The sequence below is a fragment of the Gossypium hirsutum genome, chromosome A10, assembly GCF_007990345.1.
Source record: "Gossypium hirsutum isolate 1008001.06 chromosome A10, Gossypium_hirsutum_v2.1, whole genome shotgun sequence".
NCBI classification, from domain to species: domain Eukaryota; kingdom Viridiplantae; phylum Streptophyta; class Magnoliopsida; order Malvales; family Malvaceae; genus Gossypium; species Gossypium hirsutum.
In genome coordinates this window covers 93,051,113-93,077,769 of record NC_053433.1, presented here as the reverse complement: position 1 = coordinate 93,077,769, position 26,657 = coordinate 93,051,113, and the positions used below count along the sequence as shown (strand labels likewise).

General features: G+C 34.3%; 1 protein-coding gene and 1 pseudogene across 3 annotated transcripts; both read right to left on the bottom strand.

The window, feature by feature from the left end:
* Positions 1 to 2,078: 2,078 nt before the first annotated feature.
* Positions 2,079 to 12,863, bottom strand: LOC107896661 (squamous cell carcinoma antigen recognized by T-cells 3-like; annotated as a pseudogene).
* A 430-nt stretch (positions 12,864 to 13,293) lies between these two features.
* On the bottom strand, positions 13,294 to 26,446 carry LOC107896662 (zinc finger protein 830). 3 transcript variants are annotated; one of them, XR_001683815.2, is made up of 9 exons: positions 26,147 to 26,415; positions 25,672 to 25,774; positions 25,007 to 25,106; positions 23,868 to 23,979; positions 20,800 to 21,328; positions 14,633 to 14,708; positions 14,480 to 14,526; positions 14,016 to 14,362; positions 13,294 to 13,778 (listed from the first exon to the last, which is right to left on the bottom strand). XR_001683815.2 is itself a non-coding variant. In XM_016821880.2 (9 exons), exons 2-8 carry the CDS (start codon positions 25,758 to 25,760, stop codon positions 14,176 to 14,178), a joined length of 1,140 nt encoding a protein of 379 aa, XP_016677369.1. In that variant the 5' UTR covers positions 25,761 to 25,774; positions 26,147 to 26,446; the 3' UTR covers positions 13,294 to 13,778; positions 14,164 to 14,175. The 3 variants fall into 3 exon arrangements, 2 of the variants coding, with proteins under 2 accessions (XP_016677369.1, XP_016677370.1); XM_016821880.2 differs by having other exon boundaries at positions 14,164 to 14,362; positions 26,147 to 26,446; XM_016821881.2 differs by having other exon boundaries at positions 14,157 to 14,362.
* Positions 26,447 to 26,657: the final 211 nt, after the last annotated feature.

Sequence of the window (26,657 nt, the reverse complement as noted above, 5' to 3'; positions counted from 1 at the left end):
TATTTTGATATTAAATTAAGTTCCTTTTAAATTATTTTAAACTAATTCAAAATCATAACTATTTATTTTATTTTTATTAAATAATAATTATAATTAAAATGATAAATTTTTTAAAAAAAATTATATTAGGACATATTTTAAATATTAAATCATGTTTAATTTAAAATTCAATAATAATGTATTTTTGCTATATTAAAATTTTTTTTAAAATATAAGATAATAATTTTTTTTAAAGCATTGTAAATATTTTATTTTTTAAAATAAACTTTAATTAAATAAATTTTTATACCAACATATATTTGTTATACCTATATCACGTACCCCTACATCTATCCTTAAACTATGCTATGTGTATCCGGTGAACCAAACTAAGCCAACAAACTATGCAATCAACAAACCTTCCACCTTTTACCACATGCAAACATGAGCCCCAAAAAATCTCATGCCATTTCATATCTCTGCTAAGCATACATGATACACAGGTAGAGATTCAAAGTCATTAATTACCTAGTTGCCTTAAGACGTCATATCCTAGGACGTCACTGAAAGAGAACTAAATATAATCTCGTTGTTAGCAATATCTAAAAAAGTAGACAACCTTATCTCTCAGTATAAAAACCCACAAAAAAAAACAGAAGAAAGCCAAGTCCCCTTTTCCATATCAAAAACTTCTTTCCAAACTTTCTCACCAAAGATGGACCCCTTTTCTAGTGGCTTTCCACCCCCACAAAGGTGAACCATCATACAATCCATCTCTTCCTCTCCTAATTAAACTCACTAGTTAACAATATTAAATAATTAAAAGTAAGACTTATTATCAATGACACTAAAGTGAAGCTAACTACTTTAAAAAAGATTCTCCTCTTGAGATTGTTTTGAATGAGGCCATAGGAATCAAAAAGATGCAAGAAGGAGATGAGGAATACAGGAGCCTAGCCTAGGTTAAAATTGATTATATGCCCCATTCCAACTCGGTTCAAGCCCTACTGAATATGTCAGTTTGGTTCCCACTTCAAATTGTTTACATCGTAGAATATTTTAAAACCCTAAAAGAATGTATTGTACTCGGTGGTCCGAATTTGAATGAGAACATAAAAGAGATCAACAATAAAGGAGCCTAAACCTATGCTACCATTAATTGGGAAATTTGAGCCACACCTTTACTCCCAATTCTTATTTTGGAACTCTATTGTGGACACTTCTTTTATTATTACTACCACATTTAGTTGGTTTTATTTTTTTTTTTGTTTTGTTTTGTTTACTTAAATTGGTTGTAAAATATAATTTTGTTGGTTTTTTTTATTTTTATTTTTGCAATTTGTAAATGAAATGATTTGGGTTGGATTTTGGTGTTTAGGATTAGGTACATAAAAGTGCTAATGAGTTGAGATTAAATCAGTATTAAGGTCCATAAGTTTATTATTCCACTTCACAAAATCTATAGGAGTCCAAAGATGAAAGGAGAAACAAAAAAATATTATGTAAAAAAAGAGTTTAAAAATAAGTATTAAATAGCTTTTAAGAGCATTTTTTTGGAAAAAGAAAAAAAGAAACAGAATAAATTCTTCGTTTTTAAATTCCGTTGACCAAAAGATGTTAAAGCTGCATAAATTATTTGCATTGTACTCCCTATTATCAACCAAGAAAAAAACATGTAATGAGCATAGTATAATAATTCCATACCGATTCGAACTAATCTATATCAATAGCAATTCATCCTTCCCGAACACAGCATACAACTCATTCTGCGCTCTCAAAGTGTGCTTATTCTCCCATTTTTCCTTACCATGACAAGTATTTTGTGAAATAAAATAAAAAGGCTTTAAAAGACCCTCTTTGCCCAAACCTAAACACTCTAATATCCTTGTTCAAACCTACTCCCATTTTGAGTCAAAATCAAAAGATGGATAAATAGATACATCTCATCAAGGCTTTAGGAGTGACTAAGGGAGTCAAGAGAACAAGAAGTGAATAATTTATCAGCCAACCATTCTTCTTACGGCTAGATTCAATCTCCTAGTCTCTGCAAGAAAAATAATTTCATGCTCTTTTGAGAAGGGAGGATTGGGTGATTGCAATTTTCTCCGGCAAATAAAACTTTTGCACATTTTCATGAACAAGATCCATATAGACACATAGATTCATGAATCCCTACATCATAATTGAAAGAGTCAATAGAAAAAAGAAAGAAATGAAATTGATCAATATATCTCTCGAAACAAATGAAAGGGAAATGAAAACTGAAACATAAACCAAAGATCAACCAAGCCATCTCGGAGATTTGCGATCACCAAATGTTCAAAAATTCCTCTATCCAATCCTTTTCCTTCTTGTTGCTGAATATCTCGTATCTTTTTGTTGTTTCCCAAGCCTATAGTTCCATCATACATTACAATCAATCAACTAAACCTATTTAAAATAATAATCAAACTAAATTCACTAATCCCAATCAATTTGATGAAATCAGTTTGATTTAATTCAATTTAATTGGTTACCCTTGCTTATACATGACAATATGAAGCACGTACCATCAAAAAATTGCTTGTTTGCATCAATAGTACTTTCACGTTACAAGCCTTACAAACCAGACTCAAAAGACCTTAAGTTTTATATATATATATATATTAATTTTACCCTAGTTTTTATCAAATTGAACTTAAATCCCGAATCTCAAATTATTTCAGATTTAAATCACTTCAAACATCTTAATTTTTTAAATAAGTTCAGATCAAATTGAAGGGTCTCAAATCAGAACCAACGGCTTTTCAAGTTGAATCTCATTTTCCTACCACTTTGGAGCATTTATGGTTGTATACAAAAAAGAGAATAAATAGAAAATAACCATTTCTAAACCTGTAATCCCACAAGGTTTGGAAATTAAACTCTAAATCCAAAGATTAAACAGCCAGAGTGGAGAATTACCTACATGCAAAACGTGGGTCATTAAACCTAACGGTAATGGTAAAAGTAAAACTGTTGCCAACCTATTAGTGTGAAAAAGAAAAAAAGGAAATTGATAAAGCAATGGTTAGCACTTAGCAGTTCACCCTAAATGCATTACCCAAAACCACAACTAATTTATCACCAAAATTGGATTTTGCTACTAAGGATAATATTTTGAGAACGTACCTCAGCTTTTCATAAACATTTTTCTGAATTCATCATTCGATTTTGGTTTCTCATCTTCCTCTTTCTTGGTTCCTGGCTTGCTAGTAGTCCACCCAAGTGGTTTAAAATTTCTAGGCACTGCAAACGTATTTTTCCCCTTCAGTTGAATGCTCTCAAAATGCTTACGAGAATGTGGTACCTGCGGAGCTACACTTGAACCCTTTGAGATTTCAACAGATTCTTTAGATGCAGAACTCCCTTCAATTCCACTCTGATTGGTATCATGTTCTGCAATTTCAGTTTAGACACATAAGAGACTAACCAAGCAAAGCTACGATGTAACAAGGATAAAGCAAATCGCACAAACGCATACACATATTATATGTCATGATAAAAGCAAAGGGAGAGAAAATAAATGCAACTGTAATAAACAAAACCTGAAAATCACCTTTGATAAAAATGATGAAACTATCTGCATAATCTACACATTGCAAAGCAATGGGACTTAATAACACAGCTCCAATACATACAAAATATTCAGACATACCTTTTCCACACTGGAATAATTGGAAGTGCAGGGTAGGAGCATAATTTAGCTGAGTTGAGCTCAAGCTGTGAGAAGCTCGAGCACTACCCAACTCAAGCTTGATTGAGTTCCACTTTTAAAGCAAGCTCAATTCAAGATAAAGATCAAACTGTTAAAAGCTCACTCACTTAGGTTCAATTACCTAGTAAACGATAAAGCTTTGATTCCCATGCTCAATTTTAGACTCAATTATTTTTACTCAAGTTCGAGTTCGGGTTGGCATGGAAATTTTTCAATAATAATATATAAATAAAAATATACATTAAAAATAAAAAGCTCGATTAGGCTAGCAAGTTATTACGATCAAGCATTAAGATACTCAAATTTGACTCTCTCAATAACTCAAGCTTGACTTGACAATCCAAATTCAAGAATTTTCCAAGTTGAAACCGAGTAGCTTGTAAGTACATGCATCTCATTTACGGCCCGAGTAGAGTTTAAAATGTATGCAAATTAATTCTGAGGACAAAATAACCCCTGAATTTATCAAAAGGATAGAAGAACTATCCCTAACTGCCGAAATTGAAAAATCCTTCAATTTAACTACTTAGAAAGGAGTGACTAGATATACCTAGAAAATGTTTAAACTGTGGAACTACAAGGAATTAAAAAATAATAATGATAGAAAGGTACTTTTAGATATTCATCCCGTGCTACTTATGCAAAACCAAAAATGCTAATGGAGAGATCAACCAAAGAGTTTATTCTGTTACTTCATTGTACTGAGTGGGGCTCATATTTGGTACTTTTAGTTTATGTGAATATTGGCTTTTTTTTCTTATTGTTCTCTTATATTTTATTTAATATTTCTTGTTTTCCTCAAGAATGCAGAGTTGAAGTTTGTTGTCAAGCCTAACCTCCTCATTATGCCACAATACATATGAATATTCCATTTTCTATTAAAATAAAAAATAAAAAAAATAAAAAAGAAAGAAGCAAACTATAATAAGATGCAGAGCCAATAGAAATAACAATGCTAAGGTTCTTTTCTTTCATCTTCTCTAAAATTTATTGCCTTATAACTACGAAGGTCAAGATGTGGAAAGCCATAGAGCTTGAAGATTAATGCTAGATATAATTTGTCCAATTGTTCTAGAAGCCCCCTAGAACTCCATCCACCTAACACTTAGCAGAAAATTAACCAACAAGAAATTTAGGATATTCAAGATTTGAGTACCATCTATTATGAAGTTTGAGCTCCAACCAATCTCAAGCAAACATCATTAAAAGAAACTCGGACTAGGCTTTGCTTGGTAGAGTGGAAAGAAAATTGAAAGGATGAAAAATTGAAAGGGTAGAAAATTAGAAGGATGGAAAACATACTTTTTTCTTTCCATAGGTGTGCTTGGTAGGAAAGATGGAAAGATGGAAAGAAAAGTAACTTTCTTTCCATCCATTGCTTGGTAGAGATGAAAAATGAAAAGAAAGAAAATAAAGCATTTGAAAAATGCATAATTTTGAACAAATATACACCCTCTCTCATTTTCTCTCCTCTCATCATTCCAATTTACAAGGATTTCTTTTTATGCATTAGGATGGAAAATTATCATCTCTCCTATTTTCTTTCCTCCCACTTTTCTTACCAACCTAGCACACTCAAAATTTATTATCTTTCCCCTTTTCCACTCCCTCCTTCCATCCCTCTGCTATTCCACCCAACCAAGCACACCCTTAAGGAACATAACTCAAGCTTCATAAGACTTACAAACTGGTGAAACACTAGTAAGGCAATAATACTAAATAGGCCTAAAGCTATCTGAAATTTCTTAGAAAACCCCTTATTCTATTATTTTTGTCGAGTCCTTATGTTGACAGAAAGATTTCACACGAACTTTAATAACTGTTAGGCTTATAGCCAACTAGAATCTTATGCCCTCGTGAAAGATGACACAACTTTTCAAGAGTGTATTTAGTATTTCACCTAACTATACCTTTTTGAATCAGAGCCATCCAAGGAGAAGAGCATAGAGATTTACAATCATCTTCAAAATTACATAAAGAAATGTGGTGATCTTATGTTCATGGGGGAAAAAGTAAAACAGAATTCCACAAGCGCCTAATCAATTAGCACATACACTAAATATCTAGTTATATTTCACATATTTATTATATTTACAATCATGTACTTATGGTTTCATCAGGCCTGATCCTGAACTCATTAATGCAAGTCTGCAACCAAGTTCACAGCAAGGTCTGTTCCAACCTAGCAGCTATCACTTACAAAAAGGAAAAGGAAAAGAAAAATAAAATCCTATATTTCAAACATGTGAAAAAGTTGCTACAATTGTCCTTTATAATTAAATCCACTCAAGCTCTGCTCCTGCTTCCTCTCAGCATATCATTCATTCTAGACATTTTCTTTTCCATTTGTTGGAAAGGAAAAAAAGTCTTCAGGAATTAACTATTTCATTTCAAATTTAATATACATGCACATGATAAATTGCAGATAAAGGAAGTTTGTGATGCCTTCTAGTAAATTAGGCATCTGCTGCAATAGTTTGAGAAGGTATATGAATCATTGCATAATCAAGAGTAAGTGTTCATGGAGATAGGCATTCACCAGATGTAGTGAGAGCACCAGATTCTCTCTTGCCTCGCTTTGGATTTGAGCGTGTAATGCACAACTTCTTGCCAAGCAGCATTTGCTTATTCTTTGCTAGAGCTGGAGCAAGGTGTTCTTCATCCTTAAAATCCACATATGCCAATCCCTTCAAATTCCAATTAAAGATATGAATCTTAAGTATATGTTCAGCCTGGCTGATGAAAATAATCTTAAAATTCACGCAGTATGTCGATTTTGACACAAATTAGGAAAATAGGGTCCTAGACCTTAGGTATTGTTGTATAAATTTTCTACTGATTCAAAATCTTAACAGCAGGTGCTAAATTCTTAGTTTCTGAAATTTTACGAACTAATCTATAATATAATATTGTTTGGTACACATGCTATTGTGGATTGAATGCTCAGTAAAATTTTGTCCTTCAAAAGAGAGATGATCTTATAGATTTTTTTTTTTATTAATAAAAGTTTGAAAAGAGAGAAACTATACCTAAAAGTGAAAAATTATAAGGTTATAAAAACCCTTTAAATAAGATTGACTGAATAAATAAAGTTTTAACTACTTCACAATAATTTTTAAGAATTTTCCATCTAGTGGCTTCTAAATGACTTAAAACATGTTGAGAAGTTAAATAATTGACAAATTTTATATTCAATAGATTATCAAAATAAAATCTCAGATATGTACCAAAAATATTCAAGGAGAATCTAGTATATTCATCATCTTTCTGTAGTAAACCATTAGACTTAATAATGTTGAATATGTGAGATAATCTTGCGGGGGAATATCAGTTGTGAATGGCAGAAATAAACACAAAAATAAGAGAAGACATCCTTTAGCAAAGAATAATATCAGCATAGCTTGGGATTGCTTAAACGTGATATTCCTCATAGAAATTATATCTACTTAAGTACTAAAACCTAACTAAGTTTGTATCAAGGGTGAGGCCAACTAAACTGCAAAATTGGAAGGAAGAAAAATCTAATACAAAACATGAATTAGCAAAGATATATTAGTCTTTCACTTTCTCTGAAAATATGGATTAAATCCACTTCTTTTCAAACTTATATTTTCACCTATTTTTTTCTCTACTTCAAAATGGCGATTGAGTTATATTCATACTTCTTCTCTATTTTATATTTTCTCTTTTTAACAAGTGTATTCACATTTTCAAGTAAATATATCTTTCTTTTTTTCTTTTTCATAAAATTGTTTATTATTTCACCAACAACGTGGCTTGTCAAAGACAATCTATCAAAAGAGACAACAAAAACTGCTCGTAAAAGCAAGGTTTTCAGAACCAGACCAGTGGTCGAACCAGTCCAGACCACCGTTTCGACTAGTTTGTCCAGATCAATCGAATAAATTATTTAGAAAATCATAAAAATTTAAAATATATATTAAAAAAATAGAGAAAACAAGTTCAACCGGTTTTTTTAGCCTGGTTCAACTGCCTGTTCAACCAATTCGTACCAGTTTGAAAGCCAACAAGGCCAACCCCTTATTTCGGACCAGCACCCTGACCAGTTCTGAAAACAGTGCGTAAAAGACATTCGACTGTAAAATACATAATCTGCTACTTAATAAAGATTGTGATATGGAAAGTGCAGCCTGAGCACCAAACTGACATCTAGTAAGCAGGCTGAAGACCGCTTCATGTTTCATTTCTAACATGGCAGTCACGGACACAAAAATAATTAAGAGGGCACATGCATGTCATACACAAATTCAGAGAGAGAGAGAGAGAGAGAGACCCTTGATTTTCCAGTGAACTTGTCATGCAGAATTCGAATCGCAGTGACTCCACCAACATCACTAAAGAATAGCTTTAGATCTTCATCTATTGCCTGCCAGCCAAATAGATAAGCTTGTCTTTTAGTTTGTACAAAAGTAAAGAATATGAAGAAAAGTAAGTGTGACTATTTCTTTGAAAACAGGAAAACAATGGACAGCATGAAGGGTGTCAACTAACCCTAATGTTAAGATTTGATACAAATGCAGTGCACTGATCCGTATATAATCTGGTTTTACTAGAATAAGTGTCTTTCACCAGCTTCCCGTCATTTGCTTCAGCTAACTTCAGCCCTCGTGTGTTCTCTTTCTCATGCAATTTCTTCTGGTTTTGAGTACTTTTCTGCCGCTTAGCTGGAGACTGTTCATCAATTGCGATTGAACCAGATTTCCTCTTTTCACGAGCAGTTTCCTTAAGGGGCTGCTCCCTTTGATCTGTCACTTCAGTTAAAGATTTAGATTCTTGCACTAACCTAAACAATCGCAGCTCCTCAAGACGAGGCATAACCTGAAAAATTGAACGAAAAACAGAAAGTAATTCCAACTTTGGTAAAGGCTTATGACAACAACGGCTTATGACAACAACTGACAAATAAAACAAATATCAAAGAAACAACAATGGCTTATGACATCCCATGAAAAGAGGAAAAGGTAAGTACAGAAAACACAAACAAATTTAATAACTTTTTGCTAAACAAAGCCAAAAGGCATATTAAAAAGCACAGTTTATCTTTGTTTAACAGGGATAAAATGTGTTTCAAACTTCCCCCTGAAACTCAAGAAACTAAATCAATACTGTTGTCCAAGACTAAATAGAAACATATATTTTACATTTATAATGCAAACAAAATTTGTAGCATAATACTAAACATAGAATAACAAAAGTAGACCAGACCTATCATTTTTTCACGGGACACCTAGTGGCAAATCTCCCACCTAACCAGTGAGTAGAGAATGCAATAAAATGTTATCTTCCTTGATTCATCAGGAGAACAGATTTAGAAAGTTGACAGCTTAGAAATGATAATAGACAAAATAACTACCTAAATCAGTGGTAGGCCAGTTGATGGTGAAACCAGGTGAGGTTAGGATTTCAATTTTTACTCCACATAAGTATTCTGTTTTTTTAGAAAAAAAAAATAAAACAAAACTACTTCACATGTTATAAAATACTTCTTTGAAATGTTAAATAAGTATTACTGGCTGAATAAAATTCTTGACAATTTCCAGAATGGATTTTTCTTCTTTGTCATCTATATTTATTTATTTTTATTTAAACTCGTCTACATGGAAGCAGAATTCCATAATTTTACGAGGAAATGTGTTAACGATGTGTAGTAAAACTTTTATATGAACAGAAAATAAAAGGAAAAATATAAAAAGCCATACCTTTTGCACAGCATGGTCAAGATCATCCAATGTTCCAAATTCCCTCTCAAAGCGCAACCAAGCATGGCAGATATCCTGAATGATTCTGTTTTTTAGAAAGGAATGTATCATCTAATTTACAATACATCTAAAGAGCAATTGAACAAAATTCAGGAGTAAACCCAAAAGAGTAACAAACATTAACATTATCAAACCATGCAAATTATATTTTCAACAAACATGGAAAATGTACCTCCGAACCTGTTCCACTAAATCTTTTGCTGTACCATCTCTTGTATATGGCCCTGGCTTCATTTATATGGCCTAAAGCAATTTCCATTCCTATATAACCTTGCCATGCTTCCAACATTGAACCACTGCACAGGCAGATGCATTCTTGAATCCTGTGAAACATCACATAACTAAACAACTAAAGAAAAATTCAAGCAAGTTTTCGATGGTCAAACCAGGTTTTAAGCAAGCTCCCCCAAACACCACGAGCAGCAGTTAAATTGTTATTCAATTTAAGCTCTAAGCAGGCCCAATAAGCATGCAAACGCAATAAACCATCAGTGTTCTTCAAGTGTGGTGATAAGTAATCTGTTGCTTGCTGAAATAAAGCCCACGAAGTCAAACTCAAGCATACAAAAGGGACTTACTGCTAGCCATCATAGCATGAAGATAAGAATTCTAAAATGTTTTTACATGCAACGAAGAACATCAAAAAGCCAAAATATTCATGTGCTTGATAACCTTAAGTCACACTTAACTTTAACCATGAGTCCTTTTAAACATGGAGAAGAAGTACACATGCAAACCTGAAAAGATTCCCTAATCAATGAATAGTTCAAAACATCGTCTCCTCTGGCTGATGAAATTCTACGCCTTAGGCCATCCACTCGAGTGAGGAACAAATCAAGGTACTACAACAAACAAAAAAGATTAACTAGTCAAAGCAAGAGTACTAATATATTACTTCAAAACATAATTAGAGAAATAAAAATCCACACCTCCTCAAGGGTCGAAAATGTGCATTGCACGGACTTCTCAAAGGCCTGAAACAATTTTAAAATGAAATTCAATAAAATAGGCTTAAATAGAACAATGAAACGATCAAAGCATTTTACATATTCCTTAATATAAACATGTAAAGAAGATTTCCCCCTCAAAATAGTTCCAGAAATTACAATAACTTATAAAACTTCTAATCGTTATAAAAGCCAAACAGCCGAAATCAACAGAGCCACCATGAGAAAGCAAGGGCATTCAGTTCATTTGCATGTGGAAGTAAGATCATATTACATTATCAAGAGAACATAGAGAAAATAACACATGCAGAAGTTAGCATGAGGGAATCGTGAATTTGAACTATTGTTTTGCCAGTCCTGGATAAATTCTCTCACCATTTTCACTTTCTTCTTTTGATATAGTAGTAAAACCTAAGGGCAATATTTGACCAGCAGAAAAATAAAAAAGCTCATTTTTCCCTGTTAAACTATTTCCTAGAAAAACCTCCTAATGCTCCAAGCAAAAAACCTGGGTACAATATCCAGAAGCTATATGTATTAAACAGAATATCAAAGCTACCATTCATCAACTAGTAAACAAATTTCTCCTCCAATGATGAGCAAAGATTAAACTTCAAACAAACATCTGAATGTAGTCCAAACAGAATAAGGAGGACATTGTCTCTGAAAATAACCACAACATACAGCAGATATCTCTTTCTCAGAAGCAAGACCATGCTCCAAACATAGCAAATACCGAACCCAAAGTTCTCCAACCCAGGGGCAATTTCTTGTCGCCCTTGAATAAACATCCTTCACAACGTTGCCTGCCTAAAAACAAAGGAAAAGGGAAAATAATTGCTACTAACGCAAATTCAAGTATAAGAAGTAAAGGAAAGAACTTTGACAGTTAATTGAATAATAGCAAGTAAAACCAGGAACCTTTAAGGTTTTATCAAGATAGCGAGTATAATCAAGCCAGAGATCACTTGATACAGGAAAATCAGTTATGGCACGTTCATACAGACTTTGGACTCGTGCTGGATCCCCAAAAGATTTTTCAAAATCTAAGTAGCCCTGCAACATTTTGATTTCTTTAATCAATTTAACCAGGCAGAGCAATATGAAGAAACCAAATTGAAGGAAGTGCTTTAAAACATACATGAAGAAACCAAACTGATTTTAAAGTTACTATGGAATGAAAGAATTTTCACCCTATAGAGATTTTAAACGATACCATAAAATGTTGATATCTTTCAGACTCAGATATACCCTGTCTTGTAATATGTTCTTCAAGATGAGCACGGGCATCGTACATCTCCTCTGCCTTCCGGTAAGATGAAGCAACACGGGAGGAAATCCCATCCACATTGTCGGATTCTGCATCAAGCGAATTTCCTTGCTCCACCTCCCATGCCTTGTAGGCTAGGAGAGTAGACTTCATGTTAGCAAAGGGAATAGACAACTGACGATGGAATTACTTTGAATGCGCTGGACCTGTTTCTCCTTTGCCTGAATGAATGATGGATGGATAATATGCAGTCAAGCTCAAAAACATGGTCTTCAGCGGAAGAGAAGTTTATAAGCGTAAAGAAAATAAGTATCATATTGGGACCTGAATGTCTGATTGGTCAATGGTTTTTAAAATAGATTGCTCAAACTGAGTGTATGCATCCCATATTTGAGAACCTTGAGCAACATGTAAAGCAGCAGCAGTAACAGCACGCTCAAAAAGATTTCTAGCCTTTGAAATCCCGTCAACCGAACTATCACATACTTTTGGATCATGTTGTAGCACATAATTTAGGTACTCACGCCAAAGGGGGATAGACAGATACTCAGAGATGCCTCTCTCGTAAAGTTTCTCGACTGACTCGGAATCGGAATCATTCAGAAGAGAAGCTTCATCTTTGGCCCATTCCACCCACATTGCTGGAGTCAATGGAAACAATACATTCATATTTTCCCTAGCTTCTCGTAGCTTCTCTATTTCACCCCTTATCCTCAAAAGCTTTATGTACTGTGAAATCAAATGAAAGCAGTGCAATAGTAGTAATATTAGGGATAGGGAATCTTGTAGTTTTCCTTTGACAAGAGAGGAAGAAAAGTATGATTAATATACCAAGACATGGGCGTCGTAGTTGGAAGGATTGGTAGAGAGGTCAGACTCTAAAGCTCGAAGCTGCTGTGTCTGCTCCGCTTCGTCTTCTGAATCGCTTGAGTCCGAGTCGCTATTGAGTTTCAGACTGCTCTCAGGGTTTTGAGCAGTGTCATCGTCCGCCATTTCAGTGTCATCTTTTATGGAAACCGAGGATTTCTCAAAATCCATTCTAGTTTCTTTTGCTTCGCTTTTTTTTTTCCTTCTTCTTTCGCCAAAAATAACTTCATTTCCTTCGTTCCAAGAGAAAGTAGGATTTTGGATTTAATTTACATCTTTTCGATTTGGTCCCTGTTTTAAAATAAATTAATTTATTGTTTTTTAAACAGCAGCATAAAACGAATTTTTTTTTTTCAATTTAAAACTTCAATCTAATATCACCCATCAACATTTTATTATTGTGATTCAATAGGGAGATATTTTTTTTAATTTTAATGTTTAAATTAAACATTTAATATAAATGTAATAAATAATTTAAAATGGGTTCAATAAACCATTAAAATGAAAAATTCAGGCTAAATAATTTAAAATGGGTTCAATAAACCATTAAAATGAAAAATTCAGGCTAATTAATTTTTAAAATTAAAATTGACTTTTATCAAACAAACAACATAATTATTATCCCCGAGAACATAATTTTTATTAAATTTTATTATAGTTAGATGAGAATTTTGTAATTTGTCATAATTAAACAACTAAAAAAGAATAAAAACATAATTGAATGACTACTAATATAATTTACCATGATATAATTGTCATTCGTTCATCCCGGAAAGGGAATCAACTACACCTATCATGTGAAGGAGTTTCACTAAATAACCTTCCATTCTATTTAAAAAGGAGGTAAACGGGACCATCTATTATTGCCAACAGAATCAGAAGGAAGACGCAAAACCAGTTCAAATTTGAATCAGCTGAATTACATTACATCTATATTAATAAAGCCTGCGACAAAATTACAATACTCCTCACAAAACCGTGTTTCACGATACAAATTCTCCAACCTATGAACCTGTAAACCAAGATCACAAGTGAACAAAGTCGATAATAACTTTTCACAACCTAATCAGCCATCTTGTATGCATCACTCCTGTGAAAGGTTATAATTCAGCTGAATAGACCAAGGTTCAATTGTTTTGCATCATATAAACCTGGATAGTGTGTATTTGGATCTTGGCTCTTCATCTCACTCTTAATATCTGCAATAGGGTCCAGCAGAAAATATCCGCATTATAATTTATAGTAGACAAAACTTGTGTTTGGACTAACATGATACGACTTCTTTTACTGACACACTGCACTTTGCATCTTCATTTCTATATGCTTTGAACTATGAGTTGCAAAAACTAGAAGACACTTTTGAATGGAAAACAAATTAGTATACAATATTTGGAAATTATAATCTGCTTAATGTCAAAGAAGACAAAAGCACTCACAGTTTGTGGCAGATTTCTTTCAGATGTCTAAAACCAAATTTTTAGAACTTGAAACAGCGTTCCAATTTTTTCCCTTTTTATTACTTTTCCTTTTTAGTAAGAGACTTCTCATTAAAATGCACAGTTGCAAGGAGGACAAACCCCGTACTTGCAGTAGATTTCATAGGTGTTGAGCTCTCCAATCAACTGCAAAGTTCTCATCACTGTCACTCTCACTGTCACTAGTTGACTCTTCACTGTTAGATTCCTGTCTATCAGTTTCCTTCCCCCTCTGACGCTTATTTGATCTAGAGGTCTCCAATTCCAGTTTCCTCTTCCACAATGTTTCCACTTTCTGCTTGTAAACCCTGAGTGAGGAAAAAGATGATAAATAAACTAGATGACTATAATAAGAACTTGCCTTTTTATTCACAGTTAAAAAAGGTGGATGAGTGCCACAAACCGTGACAAGCACAAAAACTTACTTTTGCTCCAAAGATTCAGCCTCTTCAATCATTTCAGCTGCATCAATCTGCACGTTGAAAAACATATATTACTCATAAGTCTATATTGCAAACTGAATTACAAGGCAGGCAAAACAGCCGTAGTGGGTCTACAAGGAGATAAAAGGACCTAACCTCCTCTTCTTCCATACGATTGTCCACCTCTTGCAGATCTTCTTGAATCAACTTTTCAAATTCCTTGTACTCATCTCTGATCAGGAAACAGAATTAGTCAAGGTTATGTTTCAAAAAGAAATATACAGGTAGGAGAAATTTGGGGCCAATTATCTATTGCAAATTAAATCTTAGGGAAATGTGCAGCTCAAAAATCCCAGATTTTTATGTCACTGATTGGTGAATCATATGAAAACACCAAAATGTTTTCCAGTGTGCAGTGACCTCATATTTTCTTCATTTCCCTTAATTTCCTTTTAACTTTCAAATGTTAAGAGAAGCTAATCATGCAAAATAAATAGTTGGGTACAAAAAAATAATTAACTCATGCCACCCACATAATGAAGGGATGGAGAATATTTTTAACAAAGAATCATTTAAATGTAGAATTTTTAAGGTTTAAAAGTGTTGGAATTCCTTAAATTAAGCAGATTTTCTACCTTAGTTCTAGGAATTTCCTTGTACTATTAGCCATAATCAAATTACTAATTTTTAGGGATAGGCTAATTTCTAGAGATTATTTCCTTTTTATTTTTCCTGCTATTCTTTAAAAGGCTGTAGTCAGATTAGAAGAAATAAGAATAATTCTTCTTCCTAAATTTGTACATGGTATCAGAGTATCAGGAATTCAGTAGATCCTGCTCTTTCTTCTCTTTTCTTGTTTTGTTTTCTCTGTTAGAAACCCTACTCGCATGGGTGACACCGAAAATTCCTATGAGACTCTTCATAAACTTCGGCTAACCAAAACTCAACTTGAGGCTCTTCATAAACTACTCGGGACTCCTACAGCCAGTGGGTCACTAGCTATTCAAGGTACTGCTTTAAATACTACACACGAACCTATCACAACTTCCTGGATACTAGACTCAGGTGCATCCGACCACATGACAGGTAATCTAAGTTTGTTTCACACCTATTTACCTTGTCATGATCACTCTCGGATTAGCATAGCTGATGGATCTTACTCGCTGGTGGCTGGAATGGGGACAGTTAGACTTACTGAAAATTTTTCCCTTGATAAAGTTTTACATGTTCCAAATCTTTCCTATAATTTACTCTCAATTAGCAAGCTTACCAAGGATGAAAAAGTACTTGTTGAGTTTTCTACTTTAGGTTGTGTGGTTCAGGAACAAGAATCGGGGAAGATGATTGGCACTGCTAAAGTTGATGATGGCTTATATGTTTGGAGCGAAAACAGTTCACAAGAAGGGATGGCCTTATCTACATCAAAAGAAGATTCTATCATGCTATGGCACCGTAGACTAGGACACCCAAATTTCATGTACTTGAAGAAATTGTTTCCTCTACTATTTCTAAATAAGAAAATAAGTTCATTGAACTGTGAAGTTTGCCAACTGTCTAAACACACTCGTGTCCCTTATCCTTTGAAACCTTATGCTCAATCTCAACCTTTCTCTTTAATCCACAGTGATCTATGGGGAGCCAGTCGAGTAAAAAACATCACAGGGGTTAGGTGGTTCATAACTTTCATTGATGACCACACTAGAGTTTGTTGGATCTATCTCCTTAAAAGAAAAATCCGAAGTCTCTAGAGTCTTCAAAAATTTTCATTCAATGATTCGAACCCAGTTCAATTCAAATATTCACACCCTTAGAACTGATAATGGGAGAGAGTACTTTAATTCTATCCTAAGTCCTTATCTTTCTGAGCAAGGAATCATACATCAAAGTTCTTGTCCGGACACCCCTCAACAAAACAGGGTTTCCGAGAGGAAAAATAGATACCTTGTAGGCGTGGCTCGTGCTCTTATGTTTACTATGGGTGTACCAAAGTATTTATGGGGAGAAGCTGTCCTCACTGCTTGTTATCTTATAAACCGACTCCCATCTAAGGTATTAAACTTTCAAACACCTTTACATACTCTTCAAAAAAAATTTCCCTTGTTTCGTGTTCCTAATCTCCCAACCAAAACATTTGGTTGCAAAGCATTTGTCCACAACCCTCAACCTAACCGATCTAAACTTGATCCTAGAGCCCACACTTGTGTCTTTATTGGTTACTCACCTACACAAAAAGGGTACAAGTGCTACTCTCCAACCTTACACCGGATGTTTGTGTCCCTTGATGTTACTTTCTTCGAAAATGAGCCATATTTTTCAGCCTCTCATCTTCAGGGGGAGATACTTAGTGAAGATGAGACCTTGAGCAATCTTCTCATTATACCTCAAGGCTCTATCAGCCCTACCACCACTACAAAACCTGCTGAAAATCCTACAGCCACTGTTATTCCTGTTTTGGAACCTGTTTTTCCTGTTTTGGAACCTGTTTTTCCTATCTCCACTGTTCAGCAACAAGAAACAAGGGTGATTAACCATACTAATGAAGAAAAACAGCCTACTCATTCTGAAAAACAACAAGAAAAAACTCAGGGGCTTCGTGTATACTCTCGGAGACATCAGCTGCCTGAGACAGAAACAGCAGTGCCAATGCCATCTTTACCCGAGGACTGTCTTGAGGAAGAAGTTTCACCTCCTTCATCTTCCATCTATCTTCCAATTGCAGTAAGAAAGGGCACTAGGAGCTGCACTCAACATCCCATTTCTCGGTTTGTATCCTATGGAAACTTGTCTAAATCCTACAATGCCTTTGTTTCTAATGTTGACTCTATAGAAACTCCAAAAAACATAGAAGAGGCTCTTAAGTCAACCAAATGGAGGCAAGCTGTGTTGGAAGAAATAAAGGCTCTTGAAGACAGTGGAACTTGGGAAATATCTAAACTACCTACTGGGAAGAAGACCGTGGGTTGTAAGTGGATTTTCACCACAAAATTTAAACCAGATTGGAGCATTGATCGATTCAAGGCTAGACTTGTGGCCAGGGGTTTCACTCAAACATATGGGTTGGACTATGAGGAAACCTTTGCACCGGTGGCCAAATTGAATACTATTCGAGTGCTTCTCTCAATTGCTGTCAACTTAGAATGGCCTTTGATCCAATTGGATGTAAAGAACGCTTTTCTCAATGGAGAATTAAACGAAGAAGTCTACATGGATTTTCTGCCTGGATTCGAAGGAAGCAAGGGCCAAGTATGCAAGTTGAAGAAGTCCTTGTATGGACTAAAGCAATCCCCTAGGGCTTGGTTTAATCGTTTTGCCAAAGCCATGACTAGTAGACATTATACTCAAGGTCAAGTTGATCACACCTTATTCTACAACCACTCGGATAATGGGAAGTGCTGTATTCTCATTGTCTATGTAGATGACATAATATTAACAGGGGATGATTCTATTGAAATTGAAAGACTAAAAGAGTTCTTAAGTTTTGAGTTTCAACTTAAAGACTTGGGAAATCTTCGATATTTTCTAGGAATGGAGATAGCAAGGTCAAAGGCAGGTATTTCAATCTCTCAAAGAAAGTATGTTCTTGATCTACTTTCTGAAGTTGGACTGTTGGGTTGCAAACCAGCCGAGACTCCTATGGAACCCAACCTTAAATTAGGAACTGATAAGGATGGAGAAGAGGTAGACAGGAGGAGATATCAACGGTTAGTGGGAAAACTTATCTATCTTTCTCACACTCGTCCGGACATAGCTTTTGGAGTAAGTGTTATAAGTCAATTTATGCATGCTCCTAGGGAGAAACATTTGGAAGCTGCCTACAGGATATTGAGATACTTAAAAGGGACTCCTGGTAAGGGGTTGCATTTCAAGAAAGATGTAAATCGAAGCATAGAAGTCTACACTGATGCAGACTGGGCAGGGGCAGTTAATGACAGGCGCTCCACAAGCGGTTACTGCAGCTATGTTCGGGGTAATCTCGTGACATGGAGGAGTAAAAAGCAATCTGTTGTGGCACGCAGCAGTGCTGAATCTGAATATCGAGCTTTGTCCCACGGTATATGTGAAGGAATGTGGTTACAACGGCTAATGGGAGAACTAAAATTATCCTATACAAAACCTATAACATTATACTGTGACAACCAGGCAGCAGTTAGCATAGCTCATAACCCTGTACACCATGACCGTACCAAGCATGTGGAAATTGATCGCCACTTTATTACAGAAAAAATTAACAAAGGGGAAGTTTGTTTCATATCTACCTACAAGACAACAAGTAGCAGACGTGTTAACCAAAAGCTTGAGCAGAAAAATGTTCGAAGAAATTATGGGCAAGCTGGGTTTGATTAACATCTACACTCCAGCTTGAGGGGAGTGTTGGAATTCCTTAAATTAAGCAGATTTTCTACCTTAGTTCTAGGAATTTCCTTGTACTATTAGCCATAATCAAATTACTAATTTTTAGGGATAGGCTAATTTCTAGAGATTATTTCCTTTTTATTTTTCCTGCTATTCTTTAAAAGGCTGTAGTCAGATTAGAAGAAATAAGAATAATTCTTCTTCCTAAATTTGTACAAAAAGTCAAAAGAACAGTACCTATGTCCTGTGAGGATGATATTTTTTACTTCCTCCACTACTTGTACATTATTTACAATTATTTAGCACTCCATTCACATTTTAATTAAAAAGTAATTTACCCTTTAGAAGAGTAAACAAATCAGAGTTGAGACTATGATGATGATAATTACTATGATTTCTAAACTCCCATGTAAGCTATTGTACAACTATTTAAAAGTCCACTTAACTTTAAATAAACAAATATTATGGTAATTATCTTTAGCAATCATAAATATTTTATACTATCCAAACCACAGAACCAGAAAATGGACATAGTCTTGAGAGGCTAAAGAGAAGGATCTGTGTGACTTTAAAACGAGTGTTAGAATTTTAGAGTTTAGACAGTTGAATGCACTGACTTGGGCAGCAAAACCAGAAGTTTAGACAGTTAATGAACATCAATCGAGTATCTTGAAGCGGTAGTTCAAAACTAGCTCATATTGCAGAAGCTATTCCAGCACTTGTCTTTGGTACAAGAGATGATAAGAAGGGTACAATAACAAAGCTACAAGAAGGGTATGTTCAGTGAGCAAGATGATGAATAGAATAAGTATTTTCTATCCCCCAATTAGTGTTAACCTGATAAGCATAGGATAATGAATAGGATCTCGTAATGCAGGATGACTCAAAAGGTATCTTCTTCCTTTTTTTCTTAACTTATTGGATACCCTTGTTTTTCTATTTCTCTTTGCATCTCTAAAAAGATTTTTTTTTTTCTTTTGCTAGAGAACTGCATTTAGAATATAATCATATAGCGAGGTAACATAGACTAATCACAAAATATATCCTTACTTGAACCCTAGCACACAATATGTAGAAAACAAAAATCATCCTACCATTTTCTTAAGCTTACACTCAGTAAATAGGATAATCTCATCTAATGCAAACTACTTCCTTATCTTTGATTTTATGCTATTCCAACCCTAGTAATTTATTTCCTTTAGACAATTATAGTTGGACATTATTCGGTAGTAGTTCTGCAACCCTAAACAACAGTGTTCTAGTTCCAACTTCAATTTCACATTTAGCCTTTATCTGTATTTTTCTTACTGTTTGTGTTCTTTCATTGTCTCCACCTCTGAAACCGCATTATAATCTTTATCCTATTCTCTGTTTGACATGTCCAAGATTAGGACAGAATAATTTCTGTTTGGTGTGCAAGATGAAGAATAGAATGATTATTTGACCAATACATCTTTCTAAACCAATGAAAGTTAAATGCAATTTTTTCTATAAGAAAAAGCAAGTTGTTAGGGGTAGAACAGAAAGCATACAAATAAGGGCTTCTAATCCTCAATATTAACCCATAAAAAGCCTCTCCATTTCAAGAGAATTGAGTAAATTTCAAAATACAAGTACGGTTATCCAATTAATTATACTAGTATCCTCTTAGCAGTGAAACGTGGTTTATCCTATGTTATCTATCAACTCTTGTATATCACACACACTTAATTATAAATAGGATTCATGTAAACTGAACTAGCCTCTCAAGAGCAACTTTACACACTATTATCAGCTAATTACAAAGAGCAGGAAAGTAGTTGTACTGGCAAAGCTTGAACTTGAACACTAACGTATTTTGTTTATCATAGTTTCTTATCTTTGAATCCCCCCCCCCCTTAAAACAATAGCTTCCGAGAAAGATATATAACATGCAAACCAGAAAACAATGGATTTTAAATATGCATGACTGCATTAAACTAGGAACTTACTTGACATCTATCTTAACAGGCTTAATGCCACGAGCACGTAAATCAGCTTCCTTATTGTCAAAGAATCCTTCAGGGAGAGCTCCCTTTACTTGCTTGGTTTCTGGAGCACTAGCCTGCTCTGAAGCCTGTATATTCTCCCTAGGAGGCTTCATGGCATTCATAGGTAACTTGGCATCATCCTTATCAAAGAAGTCATCAGGAAGAGATCCTTTAACGTGCTTTGTTTTGGTTTCTGAAGCACTAGCCTGCTTCACTGCCAGTTTATTCTCCCTTGGAGGCTTCATAAGATTCGTAGGTAACTTGGTTTCATCCCTATCAAAGAAGTTATCAGGAAGAGATCCTTTCACTTTCTTGGTTTCTAACTGTGTGACCTGTCTTGACTCAGGAGGCTGAGTCATCTTTGTTTGAATGGCACTGCTTTGAGGACAACCATCCTCTTCGGTCTCTGAATATAGACACTCCTTTGCATAAGTTTGTGCTGAAATTCCAGGCTTTTTGTTTGAACTAGGATCTGGCAACTTTTCAATCTCTGTTACAAAAGTGAATTAATTATGTCAACTCTAATTACCATATCATGTCACCTACAAATTACAATAACAAAAACAGCTTCCAAATAAATCAGAAGAAATAAAGTGCACACCATGCCTTACATTCTTTGTCGTGTCAACTTAGAAAGAATAGTTATTCTAAGAAAACTTTAAACCCATAAACAGAAGCTTATTTTAGCAAAGGTCTAATTTGGTGTAATTATGACGCAGGAGCTTAAAAAAAATAAATATATTTTATTATTTCAGTTTATTTTATTTAGTTTAAAGTATTAGATATGTTTTATTGACAGCTAGGATTATTATTACTTGGGGGTTAAGTTTAGGATTATTAATTAAACTTTATTTGCAAGGAAGAGTAGAAACTTTGTTAGAAAGTAAGTCTCCTTTATATATTCTGTGACAGAATTTATAGCAGCAAACTTCTATTATTATTTCTTTGAATTTAATAAAGAAACCTAGAGGTTTTCTATAACCCTAAGTTTTCTATAGTTCCATCTTCTCTCCTATTCGTTTGTTCAGCCCTAATTCTTTAATTGTTTCTGTTTTCTTCCCCAACATACATCAAATTAGCCTTCATCTTAAATCAGACCCATAACTGTTTCATACTTCAAATCCAAACCTTTGAATTATATGGATACCAGGCTGTTACTACTAAGCGATTTCATACTTGTTGACACTTGTAAACATGAACTCCAGATGAAAAATATAATCATTGTACTGTTCGTCACTTGCATAACTTAAATCATCTATATATCTGAACCTTTTAAATATAAGGGACCCCCTTGTTATTGGACGGGCACCTCCATTATGTTTTGATGCATACCGTATCTTACAAAATGAATATCAACAATTAGTATAATTTAACATATGATGTTCTCCATATTACAGATCTTAGACCAAAAGCAAATCTTTTCACCAGCAAGCAAATGAGTCTGACTAATCAAGAAAGTTAACAATCTGAGTAATCAGTTGCAACAACTGTTGCTACAACTACAATAACTTCTTATTGGTTCCAACCGAAACCACAAAAGGGTGCCAGATGGGGCTATCAGTAGCATTAACCAGTATGGAAGATATCCTTACAGATTGAACAATCGATTGGAACCAACGTTAGGGTCTGGCAGGGTGCGCAGTACATAGCTGGATTTCCTGACCTTTGATGGGTCAGAGGTCTCATTGATTTGGTTACACCGATGAGATTTTTTTTTTTTTCCAATCAGCATACAGCAGAAATAGACAAGGTTAATTTGGTAGCTTTTCATATGTTGGTTGAGGTGCAACTATGGTACTGTCAGAGGGAGCAGGAGGAACCAAATCTCACATGGATAATATTCATAGAATATTGCACTTTGAGATTTGGCATATGACTACACAGGAACTCTTTAGGTAAACTGGTTTACTTGAAACAGATTGGAAAAATTAAGAAGTATCAACATCAATTTCAAAGGTTGTTGGCAGGTGCTAGTACAGTGTGAGTGGACCAATGGGTGACTTGTTTACTGCAGGATTAATGGACTCAATTAGGCTGCTTGTGAAATGCAAAATCCCCCAAACCTTGTTCAGGCAATGAACATGGCACAAGCCTTTGAGAAGAAGCAACAACACTGTTAAGAGAACACTGGCAACACATTGACTAGAATATTAAAGACACCAACATGGCAGCAACAGTTCCCCTTCTATTGCTAAAAAACAACTCTGGGAATGATGAGATGGTGGCAATAGGTTTAAGTCTAAGTGGTGCGACTCCTCACTTTGTTAAAAAGTAGACTGGTGTAGAGATGGAGGGATAAAGAGACAACGGCCATTACAACAATTGCGATGAACCATACTCACTTGAGCATCAATGTAAAAAGCTATTTTGGTTAGAGATAAAGGATTCTAACAATGTTGTGCAAAACCAAGATGAGTAGGGGAACTAAAATATCCTTGCATGCAGTAAGGGGCAAAAAATATGCACAAACTATGCAATCACTAGCTTGCGCAAGCTCTTTTTCCAGGATGAGAGTAATGTTATGAATGCCTTAGTGCGCAAGACAAGAAGTCAGATGTGCCAAAGATGGAAAGAGCTTCTTACAAATTTTTCATGCTCTAAAATAATAATAAAAGTATTTATATCTGTCTATCTGTCTATCTGTCTATCTGTCTATCTGTCTTATCTGTCTGTCTGTCTGTCTGTCTGTCTGTCTGTCTGTCTCTCTGTCTCTCTGTCTCTCTGTCTATCTGTCTATCTGTCTATCTATCTATCTATCTATCTATATATATATATATAGAGAGAGAGAGAGAGTATATCCTGGCCATGCATATTTGAAATTTTAGGAATTGCCAGATGACCTTATTAATACATGCAATTTATTGACCTAAAAGCATTGAAGTCTGTATCATGCATTTAATCTTTTCTGTAGATAATAAGATAAAGTAAAGCTTGATGCTAGTATCAAAAGTCGAGCAACCTACATTTTCGTTAGGGAATACATCTAAATGCAGTCAAAACAAAATAAAGCCATAATCAATAGCTCTTACCAGTTGTTTGCTTCTCCGTCCCATGATTATCAAAAAACCTTGGAGGCAGACCAGATTGCGTATTGCTAGCTTGAGTACGCCTAGCAGCATTAGCTTTCAAGGTATTAATTGCCTATTCCAACATGAAGCCTCTGATAAGTATTTCAACTAAGATGGATAGAAGTAAGCTAGCAAAGAAATCATGGAACAAATAATCAATGAGAAATGAAACTACAGACAATAGTAGTAAAACCCGGGGGGAAATTAAGTTTGATTCCAGAGGTATTGAATATTTGTTCTACCTCTATTTCTATGCCTACGTATTAATTCCAAGAATAGTTCAAGTTAACTCATAACTATCATTGCAATAGTTCCTTCTTCTTCTTTTTTTTGCATTTGCAGGTAAATATTAATATTTGTGTACATATATATCCATGCATGTATGGCATCTAAATGACCTTACCAAAATTGAATGAATACATAAATCAATGAAAAGGTTACTGTCAACAAGAAATTGGTTTGAAATCCATATCCATCAATCTGATTCAAAGGAAGATAATAAGGGCAGGACATGTTACTCAAAGCTCATATCTGGTGCAACTAAATTATTCAAATTTATATATCACAATCAGAGAAATTACAGAGTTTACACAAGTTGACAACTGTCAAAAGCACATTCCAAAACCCTTTCAGATTAAGGATGATAAAAAATAGACAGAAGAACATATGCCGTAAGACTGAGGAGGCAAATAAACAGAGCATGTTATAGCTTTAATGTACTCAAAAGTTTTCCTCAACCTTGCAGAGGTACACAATATATTGGCAATAAAAAATCAAACTCAGCTAATCCAACAAAAGTACTTCCTTAAACTTCAAAGATTATAAGAAAAGAACATGGCATATATATTTCAAAGCAAGAAAAAGTAGTATCAACATTCTTCGTTAACGTTGTAGCATTCTCACCACACTCCATAAACCATCTTATGGTCAACTATCTCCAAGACCTAATCAATTACCTAAAGACTGCTCCCAAAGGCACTCAGCATCATCGAACATGCCTGGTGAGTTCTCACATTAGCATTATAACAGCATTTTGAACCTACCTTAGGCAGAGAGTTTTTGTCAAGATTCTGAGGGTCATACAGGGAAACAGACATTACCTCATGATGTTTACGAGAAGCTTGGTGTGCATCCCAATGGGATACAGATTTCAAAACGACATCACAAACCCGGCAGACAGGTTGGTCAGATTCATTGTAACTGCATGTGGAAAAGCAAAGAAAGAGAAATTACAGTCAAAAAACAAAACATAACTAATTTAAGTATTATATAGCAACCAACTTTAGAAGATGAAAATCAAAACCACCATTAACACTCTATATATAGAACAATGAGGCAGATTTAAAGAAATTATACCAAAAGAAGTACCAATTAAAATTATGTTTTCATCCGTTCACATTGTACACTTAATAGACAATGACAAGTATAGACTTTATACAAGCCTCCAAAAACTTAGAAGCAACATCCTCAAGAAAAAAAAAGATCTAATTTTAGAACATAACCATGAAAATAATCATAACATTTGAGAGTCATTTCAAGAAGCAAGAAGAAATCCAATGCAAGCGTGACAAAATTTTCCCCACAGAAAATTACCCCTTACCCCAAGTTCCAGAAGGATATATTTCGGACCAATCCTTTAGAAAACAGACATTGAAAAGCAAAAAATATATATTACAAGAAAAAAAAACAAAATAGAAAAGCATTGCCAGGACATAATATTTTCATTTCATGGCTAAAGTATATTGTAATAAAGTGATAAATTTACCTGATAAGGGGAGAATCTATGCGCTTCTCCTTCTTTTGTGCATTCAATTTGGCGCGAAACAACGCCTTGTTCCTCCCTTGGGCATCCATTTCCTCTTTACAACCTTAACAATGAATAAAACAAATTCTTCTAAAAAATCGCAAATAATTGCTTCTTGAGTAAATAAATTTGTATAATCAGCGTTATAAAAGGCTTAGATTATAAAAAATTCACAACAATATAGAGAAAACAAGAAATAAAAAGGCTAAATTACAAGGTTAAAATTAATGCTTTAATAACCCACCGATACACTGCCCTATTAAATTTCCAAAAAGTATTCATAAAATTAAAGAGAAAACAGAGTGACGGGGACAAATCAGAAATATGTAGAAAAGGAAAATATAAGACCAAATAATACAAAGAAATAAACAAGTAAATTCTGAAAGACAACTGAAAATTTAATATATATATATATAATACAATGAAGTAACAGTACCTGGCCTCTTGAACAGTTGGAAATTGGATTATACGTAAGACGAAGACGCAAGTTACGCGTGAAAGAAAAAGGGAGAAGAAGAAGTGGTCGCAAATCGAGAGAGAAGAGAGAGCTGCAGTTTCCTTTTCCCGGTAGAAAGCCAAAAAGTAAAGGAGAAAAAGGTCGTAACCTAATGTAGAAACACCAACGTCCTCTACTGTAGAAACCGGAACAAACCGACCAGGGACGGGTTGAACCGGAAACAAGCAAGTATATTGGTTCGAATAGAGTCATCAAATTGATTTTTGAGGGGTAAAGTATAAAAATGGTGACCAAATTATTGATTTTATTCTATTTTTATCATTTAATTATTTTTATTTTTATTTAATAAATTAAATATTTTTGTCATTATTATATAAGTGATGAGAGGTTGATGTTAGTTTTTTATTCGTCTAATAATAGAATTAATCCTTACATATTTTATTAATTTAATTTTAAATATAATAAATTTAATAAATTTAATTTTTAATAT

What these genes read in the sequence shown, in the direction of transcription:
- LOC107896662 (XM_016821880.2), bottom strand. Translation starts at nt 25,760, where the DNA reads ATGGATGCCCAAGGGAGGAACAAGGCGTTGTTTCGCGCCAAATTGAAT. An exon ending in GACGGAGAAGCAAACAACTG is followed by an intron (nt 21,329 to 23,867) that starts GTAAGAGCTATT and finishes CTTTTGTAACAG; the next exon opens with AGATTGAAAAGTTGCCAGAT. An exon ending in ATCGTATGGAAGAAGAGGAG is followed by an intron (nt 14,527 to 14,632) that starts GTTAGGTCCTTT and finishes TTCAACGTGCAG; the next exon opens with ATTGATGCAGCTGAAATGAT.